Source organism: Cyprinodon tularosa, unplaced genomic scaffold (genome assembly GCF_016077235.1).
Source record: "Cyprinodon tularosa strain WSP-4 unplaced genomic scaffold, ASM1607723v1 ctg1075, whole genome shotgun sequence".
NCBI lineage: Eukaryota > Metazoa > Chordata > Actinopteri > Cyprinodontiformes > Cyprinodontidae > Cyprinodon > Cyprinodon tularosa.
This window is the reverse complement of record NW_024037866.1, coordinates 26969-43565: the sequence shown is the minus strand read 5'-3', so window position 1 is coordinate 43565 and position 16597 is coordinate 26969. Positions and strand designations below refer to the sequence as shown.

The window sequence follows — 16597 nt, the reverse complement described above, 5'->3', positions numbered from 1 at the left end:
CCGGATGCTTCAGAGGATAATCGGCTACAGACGCCGTACCGAATATTACCTCAACTAAATGATCCGAATCTGGGAACAGTGCTAAGAAGCTGGAGACCAGCGACTCGTCTCCGTTCTCTGGCAGAGGAGCGGTTCTGTTTGGGTTAATTATGGGCAAAGCTTAATCTGCTGGACAGATGGTTTTGCTCAGAGGAGGCAAAGGTCAATGGCTGCAAGGTGTTTGTTAGTCATGTCCACCTCCTCAGCCTTACAGCAAACGCATTGCTGTGCATTCTATGTAATGATATCTAGGATCTGTCTCCATTTGATCGTTTTTAATTCAGAGGCAGGTTTAGTAAAACCTTAAAAAGACCGAAAAGGAGCCATAACTCCTCTGAGATGGACGGATGGTGCCGCCCTGGTCTCTGAGGTCACAGAGAATCAGTTTGAACGGGATAAAAATGTCTGTTTGTATGTCTGCATTTATTCCTCCTCACACCGCTTCTGTATTTGACTTTTATTTTTTTTATGATCTTTCTTCCAGTTGCTGACGTTTAACTTCTGATGTTTTAGGAAGAAGCGAATCTGCAGCAGTTTGCAGAAAGGCGTCAGCATCAGCTCAGCGCGTACCTGGGCCGTAGGCGCGGGCCTTCTTGGGGTTGAGCTTAGGCCTGAGAGGAGCCCCAGGCTTCAGCTTTGCTTTGGGGAACTGGGACAGGTAGGTCATGACTGAGTGTTCGTCCACGTTGGGATCCACGATCTCTTCAGGGGTAATCACCTGGAAACAGACGGAAGAAAACATTCTATGATAAGGCCTCGGATGTTTATGTGACTTCACCAAATGTGGTGTGTGTGTTTGTGTGTGCCCAATCAAGACCTGCAGGTGCTCTGCAGCTGCAGGTCTTGATTTGGCGCCATGTTGCCCTCAGAGGTTAAATCAGGTTGGATTCAGTGATGAAAGCCACGTGCTTCAGCTGAGAAACTACCTGATCCAGACTCGCATGCAAACCTGCAGCCGCTACTCATAACGACTCTCACTGTCTGGTTCTGCCACCCACAGAGATGGCAGGGGGAAGACATGAAGCCAGCTTCTTAGCAGAAACAGAAACCCAGGCGGAAACAGCAGTGACCACAGAGCCAACTGTTGGCACGCTAAGCTACGCCAGACGCGCTGCCGCGGCACGAACCAGACAGCAGGAAGTCCCTCCTCCAATACGACCACACCGCTTCAAATAGGCTGCAATGTTTTAATGATGGATGATTGTATCTCCTGATCAACAGCTCAATATGAGCCTCCTACAAACCTGGTGATGAATAAACGATCATTTGAGCGACGGAAACATTTTAGGGACGAACCGATAAAAATACGTCTGAAGGCAGCGAAGCTTCGCTTGATGTTCAGGCTCCTTCCTCACAGCAGAGGGAGAAGCTGATTTAAAGCTTCTAGACGTGTTGAATCTACAGAGGCTTTGAGGCTGAAACGTGTGTGTGATCCTACCTGAGGAATACCCAACCAGTCGTCCGCCTGCTGCATGGCCTCACGGGCGTTATCCACTGGTTTAGTCTGATCCCACTGGTCCCAGTCAGGACACAGACCTGCAGGACAGAAAACCAGCTCAGGAACATCTCTGCTGCTTTCAGGGAGACTTGAACTTTGCTCTCTTCATGCAGTTTAGCTTTCCATTAAAAGAATTAAATCTATTTTATTTTAGTGCAAAGTTAATCTCTGTCTCTCCTAGCTCTATGTTAATAAAACATTGAAGCCCGGAACATCCAAAACAAACATGTCTGCTCTAGGGCTGGGTAAAAAAATCGATTTTGAATCAATTCCTTTACATTTTTGCAAAATTGATGTCAAGGAAATGAGATCGATTAGTTTTATAGTGATGCACATGATGTTAACATTCAAATGAGCAGCAAAGATGCTCTCAAGATGACTTCAAGCCAGACAGCTGCAAATATAGCCAATAGGTTGACTGAAGACATTAACAAATGGGGGTTGACCAGAAAACACCCTGTATTTGGTTTGTGTAGTGAAGATAATGCAGCTCATAAATGTCTGCTGTGTCACGTCTGCTTGATCGTGTAAAGCTTCGCTTTTTCACTTTTCACAAACAAGTTTGCACTAATGAGACAATTTTGGTCACATCTCATGTTTAAACCGTCTGATTTACAAGTTTGCACTTTGTGTTTAATGTGACAGGAAAAATAAAATACATGAGTATTTTAAAACACAGTTGAACCACTTTCATTATTGTAAAAACAGATCGAATCTAAATTAATCGATTTAGAACTTTATGAATCCAAATTGAATCGATTCCGGACTTTGGTGAAAATACCCAGCCCCAGTCTGCTCCCCAGTTGGGTCCAGAACCTCCCCATTTCCTCTCACCTGGAGCGCAGCTGTCCACCAGCGCTCCAAGGGCCCGGCCAGTCTGCCAGTCCCTGTTGAAGTTGGTAATGGGAAGCTCAGGAAGTTTGTTCTGGATCCATCCCAGCAGTCTCTGCTTGGGAGTCTTGGTCTTGCCGTCGTCAGCCTCTTCCTCTTCATCCCACATGGGCATAGAGATGGAGTAGTGCAGGATCAGAGTCCAGATCAGACCCAAGATCAGCTTCAGGTTCCCATCCACGATAGCTTTGGAGTCTGAGGAGCAGAGACCACAAAGTATGAGGCCAAGTGTCCCAAATATGGAAGACATGACAGAAAAACACAGAAGAAATCTTAAAATAAATAAAAGGATAATTAAACCTTTCTCAGACTAAATCCAACCTGATGCTATAGAGAGATGGGATCTTTAAAAACAAACAAGAACAGACATCATCACAGCAGCCACCATGCTTTGCTCCTCCATCTGAGGAGTTTAGATGTTCATCCGATCAAAACGGACCAGTGAAGCTGAACATCTCCAGCTGAATGAAACCAGGAACAGAGAGGAATTCCTTCACATCCGTCTCGTTTCACTTCTTCAGATGGGCCAAGAAACAAGGAGGCGCCATTTTTCATTTATTGATAAAGTAATCCGATTACTCGTTAGCTGCAGCCCTAATTCTCACAGAGCTTCAGCCTCCTGGAGTCTAAGCTGCTAAATCTCTCCATGAAATTAAAATAACGGAGTCACAAAATTAGCAGTTCTACAGTGAATACAATCATCCAGACCTCACTCCCACAGAGACTACTCATGGATTCTCCAGAACGGGATGGGATGTTTGGAATTGTCTTCATTTTAACTTATAAAAGTAAAAGTCATTTCCTGCTCACATCACAACTCTCCCTCATGAGTTCTAATATCAGCCCCTGTATAACTCTGATGCAACCACCTAGCCCATAATATTCTGCGACTATTTCTAACTCCAAACAGACTTTAGAGCCTTTTTCTAAGTGCAACCTCATGACCATAGTCTTCCAGGGTTTAAACTCGAGGTGGCTCCTGACCAGGCCTTGCCAGAGTCGGTCCTAAACACCGCATTTCCAGGCTTTTGCTGAACTGAAGCTTTAAAACCTCTGAAACCTGCAGGACGGCGGCCCTCCCTGCAGGCCGGTCGCCCTCCCTGCAGGCCGGTCGCCCTCCCTGCAGGCCGGCCGCCCTCCCTGCAGGCCGGCCACCCTCCCTGCAGGCCGGCGGGCCTTGAGGGCCACAGTCTGGGCAGGACTGCAGCACTAGTGGACCGGCCAGTAAACTTCCTGTCAAAGTCTGTTGTGTCTGCAGCCTTCAGTATTTGTATCTGGCATCAGAAGATTGAAGTCCAGACAGCCTTCAGCCCAGACTGATATAGAAACTCGTCTGTTTGGTTTATGGCTTCAGGCCTTTAATGGATGGTAGCCTGGAACAGAGCAGTGCACACTGTTGGAGGTCAAAGAGCAAACCTGAGCGTTTAGCATCAGTGGCTAACCCCTGACCATGAGCAACGTAGCTCTGCTACACAATGCTAAGACCCTGGAGAGTTTATCAAACAGGTCAAACTGGAAGACTAAGACTTTTGGTTCATTTCACCGTATTTTAGTATCGAATCTGATCATTTCACGTCCAACCACATAAAACAGCACATACAGGTGCTGGTCATAAAATTAGAATATCATGAAAAAGTAGATTGATTTCAGTAATTCCATTTAAAAAGTGAAACTTGTATATTATATTCATACATTACATACAAACTCATATATTTCAGATGTTTATTTTGTTTAATTTTGATGATTACAAATGACAACAAATGAAAATCTCAAATTCATCATATCAGAAAATTAGAATATTGTGAAAAGGTTCAAAATTGATGGCCCCTGGTGCCACACTCTAATCAGCTAATTAACTCAAACCACCTGCAAAAGCCTTTAAATTGTCTTTCAGTCTAGTTCTATAGGCTACACAATCATGGGGAAGACTGCTGACTTGACAGTTGTCCAAAAGACGACCATCGACACCTTGCACAAGGAGGGCAAGACACAAAAGGTCATCGCTAAAGAGGCTGGCTGTTCACAGAGCTCAGTGTCCAAGCACATTAATAGAGAGGCGAAGGGAAGGAAAAGATGTGGTCGAAAAAAGTGTACAAGCAAGAGAGATAACCGCACCCTGGAGAGGATTGTGAAACAAAACCCATTCAAAAATGTGGGGGAGATTCACAAAGAGTGGACTGCAGCTGGAGTGAGTGCTTCAAGAACCACCACACACAGACGTATGAAAGACATGGGTTTCTGCTGTCGCATTCCTTGTGTCAAGCCACTCTTGAACCACAGACAGCGTCAGAAGCGTCTAAAGAGAAACAGGACTGGACTGCTGGTGAGTGGTCCAAAGTCATGTTCTCTGATGAAAGTAAATTTTGCATTTCCTTTGGAAATCAAGGTCCCAGAGTCTGGAGGAAAAGAAGAGAGGCACTTCATCCACGTTGCTTGAAGTCCAGTGTAAAGTTTCCACAGTCAGTGATGGTTTGGGGTGCCATGTCATCTGCTGGTGTTGGTCCATTGTGTTTTCTGAGGTCCAGGGTCAACGCAGCCACATACCAGGAAGTTTTAGAGCACTTCATGCTTCCTGCAGCTGACCAACTTTTTGGAGATGCAGATTTCATTTTCCAACAGGACTTGGCACCTGCACACAGTGCCAAAGCTACCAGTACCTGGTTGAAGGACCATGGTATCCCTGTTCTTAATTGGCCAGCAAACTCTCCTGACCTTAACCCCATAGAAAATCTATGGGGTATTGTGAAGAAGAAGATGCAATACACCAGACCCAACAATTCAGAAGAGCTAAAAGCCACTATTAGAGCAACCTGGGCTATCATAACACCTGAGCAGTGCCACAGACTGATCGACTCCATGCCACGCCGCATTGCTGCAGTAATACAGGCCAAAGGAGGCCCAACTAAATACTGAGTGCTGTACATGCTCATACTTTTCATGTTCATACTTTTCAGTTGGCCAACATTTCTATAAATCCTTTGTTTTTATTGGTCTTCAGTAATATTCTAATTTTCTGATATGATGAATTTGAGATTTTCATTTGTTGTCATTTGTAATCATCAAAATTAAACAAAATAAACATCTGAAATATATGAGTTTGTATGTAATGTATGAATATAATATACAAGTTTCACTTTTTAAATGGAATTACTGAAATCAATCTACTTTTTCATGATATTCTAATTTTATGACCAGCACCTGTACAGGTAAATAGGTGCTTGTTTTCTTTCAGGTTTGAACAACTTAAGCAGCTGATAGAAGAGGAAGAGATTCAGCTTGAAGCTTGTCTAGGCACGACTCGCACGATGCCCCCAGAACCATGAAATCCAGCAGCGATGTTGCATAAGACGTCGTTATTAAGAGGATGATTGCAGAGATCCAGCCTGAAGGAAACGGTGGAGCAACGCGTCCTCTCACTGACAGGAACAGCGTCTAAAAAAGCTGCTCAGAGCTTTAATGGTTGGTAAGAAGATGAAAACCAAGCCTGAGAATTTAAGCAATATGTCTCCCCTGTTTCAAACCTTCACTGTTAAAGTCACAACCATTTGGTCTGAAGTGATCTTTAGAGAAATGAGGCTTAATTTAGGAGCATTAGATTATGTGGGGCCTGGTGTTACAGTAAGTTTGGAGATGGAGTCTGACTGGACGGAGAACTGGAAAACCACATGAGGGCGATGGAAGTAAATGCAGAAAATAGAAAAAGGCTCAGATCTACTGGGATATTTGTACTATTCCAGTTAACTGTCTAGTTTGACTGCGTTGCGTTCCAGCAAGTCTAATATATCAATCTTCCCAGTGCTGTAAAACATTTCCATGACACCCAGGAGGAAAATGACCATCCCTGGAGTCACACCCAGGGATGCTGCTGGTCAGGCGACTGTGAGCAATTCCATGGGTAGGAAAGGAGAAGGTGGTCCACTCAGGGACGGAGGAACCAGCCCAGACAAAGGAGAGACGGAAAAGGTGGCCTAAGGACAGAGATAAAATCACCAGAGAGTCCAATGGCTGGGTTGGAGTTAGGTGTGCATCACAGGTTGATGCTTGCAGGAGGAATGTGGATCAGCTACAGCAGGGCGTGTTGCACAGCTGCTGTCAGACCTCCAGCTTAAACAAGTCCAAAACATGACCTAAAAAAGGTGATTGACTCCCTTTAGGGCGTCTCTGTAGAGTCTGAAGCCTAGCAGTCCGTTTCAGATGTGTCGATACACCAGCTAACACTTCCTGTTAGCATACATCCACTCTGATTCTCCTGGAAAGGCAACAAACATGCAAAGAAGCAGTGAACATTCCCGCTATCCTGCTGGAGTCCATATATAGACAAAGACTGCCACAGATTCCAGCTCTGCTGACTCACAGCCACCCCCAGTCCTCTTTCATGCATCCCATCTTCCCCTTGTCCCCAAAATTCCCATGACTCATCCATTAGGCACGCTTTTCTGCTAGAGGAGCTCTAGCCAACAAATGCATGACATGGCAGAAGCATCATCACCGTCTCTGCTCTGCAACGCTGGCTTCTCCACAGGGAGCCAAACATCAGGCAGGAGAAAAGCTTTGGTCTGAGAAACGATGGAGGAAAATCCAAGAAACAAACTCCTTTGCTTTTATGGTCTACTATTAATAAAGGACTATGCAGTTACCATGGTTACAGAGACAGTTTGCATCCTGAAGTCAGACCAACAAGCTGGTCGTTTCTCCTAAGCCTTTGGATGAAATGAGAGCAGCTACAATCATCCGTCCTTTAACCTCCAGCTCTCCTCCTCTTTCAGACGATATTTAGAAATGTTAAATGTCTTTAAAGACAGACCTCCATTTAAACCATCCTCATCCTCACGGTCAGGATGCTGGTTTATGCCTACCGGACGCCTCTCTGGGAGGCATCGTACCCTCAGCGAGTCTGACTGGGAGAGATTTCAGCTCCGACAGGAACTCGCTGCTTGTCAGACGGATTGTCTGCGACTCCATCAGCAGATTTCTGGTGTTTTCCAAGCAGAGGAATTTGAACATGGCTGCTTTCAGTTCCAGAAAGCTAGTTTAGCTTCTCTTCCCCATCAGTTGGTCGATAAGTTTAGAAACTCCCCAGGATGAAGAGACCTGGATCAGAACATGGTCCTGATATCAGGATCTGCTTTTCCAGAAGGAATCCGTGGATTAAATAAATGTGGAATAAACATGTTTAATATAACAGATCCTGACATTTGGCACATCGATCGACTTCAAATTTCAGCTTAAATGGACTGAAATTGATGCATCAGCCTCCCACAGCTTTCAGGGGGGTGGGGGGGATAGTTTGGATTCCTCTCTGACCTCAAACAGACATCAGGATGATGACCTGTCAGATTAGCCTGTGATGTAATCAAAACAATAAACTGTTTATTTAATGAGTTTATTTAATGTTCTCGACTCCTTTAGGTGACATGAAGTGAGAACTCCGCTCACTTCCTGCTCCTTCCTTACATCCCTCCTTTTCCCTCCCTCCTTTTTCTTCACTGCCTCTGCTTGAAAAAAAGTTCCCCCTGTTTTTTGCCATAAAAGGGCAAAAGCAAACTGGATCCTGGCAGCCCTCCCATTCCTCGGGCTCTGGTTTCAGACTGGAAGGGAGGAGGGCGGGGAGGACATGGAGGAGGGAAAGAGGCAGAGGGGTGGGGGCTGAAGGCAAAAAGGGAAGTGCTGCTAGATGCGGATTCTAACTACGCCTCACAATATCTCCAACTGAAAATGGTGATTTGTCCATCAGCTGGTGAAAAGAGGAAGACGGCATGAGCTTTACCAACTGAGAACCGTCTTCCAGCTGAATCTACAGGAGGAAATGTCATTCAGCAGCAGTAGCTTTGCACAGGCGAACTTTAAAAAGCCGCCTTCTGCTTTGTAGAACTTTTCCACACAATCCCATTCTGCCCTTCCGATGATAAAGAGCCCATTCTCCACGGTCCAGTCTGAACATTCGCCATCGTGTGTCGGGCAGCTTTCCAGAAATGATGTAACATCATAGCTGGAAGACTAGCGAGCTCGACAGGAATGCACAAACCGCTAATCTGCAGCGTTCACTGGAGCAGTCCTGCCTGTGCAGAAAGGAACTGCTGCTGAACTATAGGCCCAGTTTCAAAGCTCACACTGAAGGTAACACCAAACATCCCAATAAGACATTACTGAGGAGCATGAAAGATGGCAGCCATTAGATGGCGTACGCACACCAAATCCAACTGCTAATTAACATACAGATCCCAGAATATAGAATATAAACGCAGAAGAACAATTCCTCTTTCAACAGACGGCTGACAAACAGGTTGTTAGACTGAAAGCTCAGCTGTGTGATCCAGCAGCGCAGGAGCGCCACAGGGGACGGTACTCTCTCCATTCCTTTTCCTCTGTTCACCTCTAACTTCCAGGACCAAAGTCCTGCCATCTGCAGAAAAACTGGGACGACTCTGCAGTCATTGGGAGCATGAAAGATGGAGCAGAAGCTGAGGACAGAGCTGGTAAGGCGCTTTGTGGCATGGTGTGGAAACAATCATCTGATCCTGAAGGTCAACAAAACAAGGAGATGATTGGAGGTTTCAGAAGAAACAGGAACAGGTCGAATCCTGTTAACATCCTGGGAGAAGAAGTGGAGGTGGAGGAGCAGAAATCACTTGGTGTTCACCTGGACAACAAACTGGAGACACAACTGGGAATCGTCTCCAAGAAGGGACAAAGCAGACTGGACTTCTAGAGGAAGCTTAGGTCCTTCAGATGCTGCAGATCTTCTGTCAGTCTGCTGTGGAGAGTCTGATCTCTGCCTCAAGCATCATCATCATCAGAGCTAAGGACTGAAAGAAGCTCAATAATCTGATAAAGGCGGCCAGCTCTGTTCTAGAAACTCCTCTAGAACCCCTAGAGATAAAGATGATGATAGACAACAGTGAGCATCCTCTTCCTCAGACTGTTGAACCTGGTAGACTGCAACAGAAGATCCGTTCTACAGGATATATGGAAGGACAACCGTCAGTTATTAGGTTCAATCAGATTTCTTCCTCCAGAAAGCCGAGTAAGAACCAAAGGACCACTGAAGAAGTTCATCTGATCAACGTAGAGGAACCTTGTTGGCCTTCCAAGCCTACCATGCACCGCTTTCACTATCCTTTGCTAAATTAAATATTAAAGACAGCTTGAGTTGAAGCTCAACCAGCAAGTAGTAATTCTACAGCAAGACGTGCAGAAAAGCTGTTCCAGAATGAGCAACCAGACGGATCCGTGTGGAAAAGTGGACCAGCTTTGTTCTGCTGAAGCTCTGGCCTCTAATGTTGCCTCTGCTGTAGGACCACTGCATCAACACCATCAGCTGGATCTAAGGCGTGGATCTAAGGCAATCATTTGTTTCTACATCATGTGAGAGGAAAAAAACCGACAATAAAAGTTATCAGCATTCAAATTAAATTCAATTAATTATTCTTCATCTTGGTTATGGATTCTATAGTGTCACTACTTTTGCAGCCGAGGTACAAATCTTTGCTGCTCCATGATCAGTGTGTTCTTGGTCAGAGATCAGAGGAGAGGCCAGGTTTCCCAGTCCGGATCAAATGTCCCAGAGATCCCCTCCAGCTCCGTGCCTTGATGCAGACAGATGCAGAGACGGGGCGGCCATGTTTAGCCACCGAAAGGCTGCCTCTGTCTCACCTTCTGAGGAAAACGGAGTTTGGAAACCAAACTGTTAAAGCCTTTCATCTGGAGCAGAATGACCTGCAGATGCATTTTCACAATCTGCAGATATTTCACGCAGAGCAGACTCATCATTTTTCCTTTTTCTGTAAAGCATTTAAATGAAACGCCGTAGAGACGAGATGCTTCAACATTCTCAACGTTTAGGAATGTTTGACAGCTCCATGTTCAGGAAAACTGAATTTGATGTTTTTGATTTGGACGCTAAAAAGCAGAGAACAGGATCCTGATGATTGTTGAGGGTTTCAGTGCGGCTGGTTTAGTCCGACTGATCACTGACTATCATCAGCCTCCGTCTCTGAAATGATCCCTGCAGCCAAACTAGGATCAAAACCAGTAAGATAGGATCAATATTCCAAAGGTTTAACAATGAAAAGGGGTTGATTCTGCCGGCCTGCAGTTCAAGCAGATCTTCCATTATTTATATTTTGCTTTATTGAAAAACTGGAGCAATAAAACCTCAGTTTAGGTGGAGCTCAAACAGAAATAAATAGTTTAGAGCATCATCTGCAGCTGATTTTCAGAGATTAAATATCTCTGAGCTCCTCCTGGGTTCCTCAGAGCAGCAGCTCCTGCAGGTACCAAGCTTTAAGAGGAGGCTCAGAGGAGCCACAGCTCCTCCTCCCGCTGCTCCTCGTCCACCGGCAGGAGTTCAAACCACAGGAGCTTTAATCCTGTTTGTCCTGAAATGGGCCACAGATCAGTGCATTCTGTTCTCCGTTACTTTCTGCTCATGTTCAGTAATGGGGTTAGAGGAGAACATGGGATCGTGTTCCAACCTGCTCCTCCAGGAACGGAGTTACTCCATCGATGGGATCTCTGCGTATGCAGCATTCATGGAAGTCTTAACCTGCTGAAGTTTCTATGAAGTGCAGACAGGCAAGCACAGGTTGAAATGGGTTCCCCAAGGGCTTCCAAATCAGGACTCTGCTGCTATGGCAACCACGCTAAACACAAGAATGGGACCTGGGCTCAAACAGCTCCAACCTTTGAAAGGACTACGCTGGAGGAAAGGAACGGAGCTCCATGCTGTACAGAAAGGTACGCCGCCCAGCAGGTTTCCATAGCAACCCCCCCCCCCCCCCCCCCCCCCAAAAGACAGTGGAGCAACCTTGGAAACATCCAGAAAAGATTGAGTGTCACTCAAAGAGTGCAGCCAACAGCAGGATGCATGTTTAAATCTGTTGGTTAGGGAACGGCCCTGAATGTGTTGGGCCCCAAGAAGCCATGGAGCCACAGAAATGATGCATTTATGGCCAAGAACGAAGATCCAATCCTTCTAGATCCAGATTCTACCAATGGTCAATTTACAGACCAGTTGTGGACCAAACTGGTCAGAATGTGTCTGATTCTTTGAGTACATGAAACTGTTTTATGGGTGGAAGTGCAAGAACGTCCCAGGAAGCTAAAATTCACGCTTCAAACTGGCAGCAAGATGGTGGCAGAACTTCTCTTCTTTATTGGATGCAAAACAGACTTGAAGAGAATTGCATTTAAAAAAAAATTGGCCATTTCCAAATCACAAAGGCAGAGAATGTTTGGTCCTTTGGATGACGACGCATCATTTCTCCCTCCAGCCCATGAGGCTGCAGCCAAAGCAAAGGCGTAAAAGAGTCCGAGCCGTGCGTTAATCCATGCAGGCGGCGCTTTTAAAGATTCAGGAGAGCATCTAAAGCCATGAGAACAATGAAGCCCTGTTTGTTCACCAAACTCTGCACTTTATGTTCAACAAGGACTGGATTTAAAAAGAAAATGTTAGGATTTTTGGTTTAATCAGAGCATCTCTGCAAACATGGAGATCTAAAGAGCAGATTAGCTTCCTGTGATTAAAGGGAAATCGTGTTAGAATTGCATTTTTTGTGGAAAAGAGGAAAAAAATTGCAGTTTTCTGTTGAATCTGATCAGCCTTAATGCAAAACTATGATGAGCAGCTGCAGGCTGAGCCAACGCGACTCTGAAGCTCATTATTCTCACTGCTTCCAACATCATTTATGTGCACAGAATGTTTCCTTTAACACGTCTTAATATTCATGATTTGAAATTATATTCATTTCATGCATCTTAATAATTTCTTGTTTAACTTTTGGAAATCTTCGGTAAAAGCAGCACTGAAGGCTAAAGCCTGCAGGCTGCAGACCTCCTCCTCTCCACAGTATCTCTGTCAGGGTGGGGCAACATGAGCATCCAGGTGTAGCCGGACATGCATGACGATGCAAACCTCAGTTTGACACCATCTTTCACAGCTGCACAGATTGATAACGGTTTTCCTCTGGGTGGAGCAGATTACCGGTTGCTCCTCAGTAACCCTTGTTACTTTTCCAATCCTCTCAGTTTGCAGCAACATTTCAAACATTGAGGAATGTGAAGAAGTGAACCGACTGAAGGATTCAGCAGCAGTGGCAGAAACATTAGGAAATAAAAGCAGCAGGCAGAGATGGCAGCTTAAGTAATCTGTGGTGAGTGTTGCTGCCTGGGTGTGGTCATCTCTCCGCTACCAAAAGAGGAAGTAAAGTAGGGAGGGGGCCGCTTGCTCATCTTCAGATGAAGGAGTCAAAGAAGGCAGCTGGACAGCAGGGTGAGTCAGCAGCAGGGGAGGATCACTGGAGCCTGGTGGCCTACAGCACCAGATCAACCAGTGCTCCCAGTGGCATCAGCCTCCAAACCAAAGAGGTTTACAGCGCTGACCTCACAGCTCTGCACATCTTACTGGACAAAAACCACAAAAGCTGGAAAAGTGGGCAGAGAGAGGATGAAACAGCTGAGCTGCCTGAAGGTAGAGCTGCTTCACCGCCTCCTGCTCCCATTCTTCTGCTCCTCATCAGTTTCCTCTCATTCTGGAGCTGAAGTCTAGGAGCCAGTCTTTCTAAAGTCTCGTAGGAGCCAGTCTTTCTAAAGTCTCGTAGGAGCCAGTCTTTCTAAAGTCTCGTAGGAGCCAGTCTTTCTAAAGTCTTCTAGGAGCCAGTCTTTCTAAAGTCTTCTATGAGCCAGTCCTTCTAAAGTCTTCTAGGAGCCAGTCTTTCTAAAGTCTTCTAGGAGCCAGTCCTTCTAAAGTCTTCTAGGAGCCAGTCCTTCTAAAGTCTTCTAGGAGCCAGTCTTTCTAAAGTCTTCTAGGAGCCAGTCCTTCTAAAGTCTTCTCTGAGCCAGTCTTTCTAAAGTCTTCTAGGAGCCAGTCCTTCTAAAGTCTTCTCTGAGCCAGTCCTTCTAAAGTCTTCTAGGAGCCAGTCTTTCTAAAGTCTTCTAGGAGCCAGTCTTTCTAAAGTCTTCTCTGAGCCAGTCTTTCTAAAGTCTTCTAGGAGCCAGTCCTTCTAAAGTCTTCTCTGAGCCAGTCCTTCTAAAGTCTTCTAGGAGCCAGTCTTTCTAAAGTCTTCTAGGAGCCAGTCCTTCTAAAGTCTTCTCTGAGCCAGTCTTTCTAAATTCTTCTAGGAGCCAGTCCTTCTAAAGTCTTCTAGGAGCCAGTCCTTCTAAAGTCTTCTAGGAGCCAGTCTTTCTAAAGTCTTCTAGGAGCCAGTCTTTCTAAAGTCTTCTAGGAGCCAGTCCTTCTAAAGTCTTCTAGGAGCCAGTCTTTCTAAAGTCTTCTAGGAGCCAGTCCTTCTAAAGTCTTCTAGGAGCCAGTCCTTCTAAAGTCTTCTAGGAGCCAGTCCTTCTAAAGTCTTCTAGGAGCCAGTCTTTCTAAAGTCTTCTAGGAGCCAGTCCTTCTAAAGTCTTCTAGGAGCCAGTCTTTCTAAAGTCTTCTAGGAGCCAGTCCTTCTAAAGTCTTCTAGGAGCCAGTCTTTCTAAAGTCTTCTAGGAGCCAGTCCTTCTAAAGTCTTCTAGGAGCCAGTCTTTCTAAAGTCTTCTAGGAGCCAGTCCTTCTAAAGTCTTCTAGGAGCCAGTCTTTCTAAAGTCTTCTAGGAGCCAGTCCTTCTAAAGTCTTCTAGGAGCCAGTCCTTCTAAAGTCTTCTAGGAGCCAGTCTTTCTAAAGTCTTCTAGGAGCCAGTCCTTCTAAAGTCTTCTAGGAGCCAGTCCTTCTAAAGTCTTCTAGGAGCCAGTCTTTCTAAAGTCTTCTAGGAGCCAGTCTTTCTAAAGTCTTCTAGGAGCCAGTCTTTCTAAAGTCTTCTAGGAGCCAGTCTTTCTAAAGTCTTCTAGGAGCCAGTCTTTCTAAAGTTTTGTAGGATGAAAACTTTCTAGCCTCCTAAATCTGATCACACCCACCTATGGACACCAGCTTGATGTTCTCCTTGTCCAGGAACTCCAGCGCCACAGAGACGTTCTCCAGCTGCATCTGGCGGAAGGTGGGCCTCTGGTTGTACTTTCGGAACATTTTCTTCTGGGACAGAACCTCCAGGAGTCCGATGAGCCGCAGCCCGTCGCTCAGGTCGGTCTGCAGGTTGCCGATCCGTTTGTTGACGCATTTCAGGTGCTCGTTACACCAGCGGGTGAAGGTGTTCTGCTGGATCTTCTTCCAGGGGGCATCCTCGGCCAGGTCCTTCTCTGTTGCGGGCATTTCTGCGTCCTTATCCGACGATGCAGGGCTGGGAGCGGGCGCGGCGCTCTGGTGGAGGCGGGGGTTGGAGCTGCTCATTTTAAGCTCTGCGCTGCGCCTTGGTTCGCTGGCTGGATGTGGGTGGAGACTCCTCAGCTGCTCCTCCTTCACTTTCTCTGGCTGCTCCTCTGTGAGAGACAAGAGGAGAGACGTGAGCACCGCAGACAGAAACAGGCAGAAAGAGGGAAGAAACAGTCAGAAACGGGCAGAAGACGGGAAGAAACAGACAGAGACTGAGGAGAAACAGTCAGAAACGGGCAGAACATTTGAAGAAACAGCCAGAAAATGGGAAGAAACAGGTAGAGAATGGGTAGAAACAGCCAGAAAATGGGAAGAAACAGGTAGAGAATGGGTAGAAACAGGCAGAACATTTGAAGAAACAGCCAGAAAATGGGAAGAAACAGGTAGAGAATGGGGAGAAACAGGCAGAACATTTGAAGAAACAGCCAGAATATGGGAAGAAACAGGTAATGGGGAGAAACAGACAGAAACAGGGAAGAACACAGAAACAGGCAGAACATGTGAAGAAACAGTCAGAAACGGGCAGAAAACGGGAAGAAACAGACAGAGACTGAGGAGAAACAGTCAGAAACGGGCAGAACATTTGAAGAAGCAGGCAGAAAATGGGAAGAAACAGGTAGAGAATGGGGAGAAACAGGCAGAACATTTGAAGAAACAGCCAGAAAATGGGAAGAAACAGGTAGAGAATGGGGAGAAACAGGCAGAACATTTGAAGAAACAGCCAGAATATGGGAAGAAACAGGTAATGGGGAGAAACAGACAGAAACAGGGAAGAACACAGAAACAGGCAGAACATGTGAAGAAACAGTCAGAAACGGGCAGAAAACGGGAAGAAACAGACAGAGACTGAGGAGAAACAGTCAGAAACGGGCAGAACATTTGAAGAAGCAGGCAGAAAATGGGAAGAAACAGGTAGAGAATGGGGAGAAACAGGCAGAACATTTGAAGAAACAACCAGAAAATGGGAAGAAACTGGTAGAGAATGGGGAGAAACAGACATAAACAGGGAAGAACACAGAAACAGGCAGAACATTTGAAGAAACAGGCAGAATATGGGAATAAACAGGTAGAAAGAGACAGAAACAGACGGAAACAGGGATGAAACAGGCACAACGTTTGAATAAACAGGCAGAAAATGGGAATAAAAGGGCAGAAAGAGACAGAAACGGGAAGAAACAGGGGAGAAACAGTGCTAAAAAGGGAAGAAACAGGCAGAATATTTGAAGAAACAGGCAGAAAGAGGCAAAAACGGGAAGAAACAGTAAATAAACGGACAGAAAGAGACATTGGCGGTTCTAGGCAGGGGCCAATGGGGCCCAGCGCCCTCATGTCCTGGCCCCTGTACTGAAGACATAATACTCAAGATGATGATCTGCACTGGAACAGACATGGTTACTGATAGATCTTTTGGATCCATTTCATTCTTTTTCTTTACAAAATCTGTTTTAATAATTATTTAAAATCTTAAATAAAATCAATAAGGTGATAATTGTATTGAGATAGGATCCCAGTTTTCTTCTGTTAAATGTTTTTTTCTCAAAACAAATTAAAAAAAAACTTTTTTACAGCTTAATTTAACAGTTTTTTTAGTTCTAATTCAGATTCAATAGAAAATGATCATCTGAACTTAAATTAAGTCAAAAATATTTAAAGTTCCTAATTTCTGAATGTTTATTGACCTAATAAGACATATAATTTTAATTAAACCTAATTGAATAGAAATTTCACTTCATGCAGCTATATTAATATATTGGAATCTCTTGCCCTGTTTTTTTATTTCATGTTTTTTGTGCCCCATGAAAACAAAGCTGGTCCCCTACTGGCCCCCTGGTACATTTGGTCTAGAACACCACTGAACAGACAGAAACAGGGAAGAAAACATCAGAAACAGTCAGAAGAAAACATATTCAGAAACAGTGAGAAACAGGAAT

General features: G+C 45.2%; 1 protein-coding gene across 3 annotated transcripts in view; it reads right to left on the bottom strand.

The window, feature by feature from the left end:
- The window catches only part of flna (filamin A, alpha (actin binding protein 280)), a 54876-nt gene that overhangs the window by 31978 nt on the left and 6301 nt on the right, over positions 1-16597 (bottom strand). For all 3 annotated transcript variants that reach the window (XM_038290449.1, XM_038290441.1, XM_038290456.1), the window contains exons 2-5: positions 14315-14773; positions 2372-2623; positions 1478-1575; positions 610-757 (exon numbers count right to left, since the gene is read on the bottom strand). In XM_038290449.1, coding sequence (XP_038146377.1) covers positions 610-757; positions 1478-1575; positions 2372-2623; positions 14315-14684 — 868 coding nt within the window. In that variant the 5' untranslated portion in view covers positions 14685-14773. The remainder of the gene's footprint in view (positions 1-609; positions 758-1477; positions 1576-2371; positions 2624-14314; positions 14774-16597) is intronic.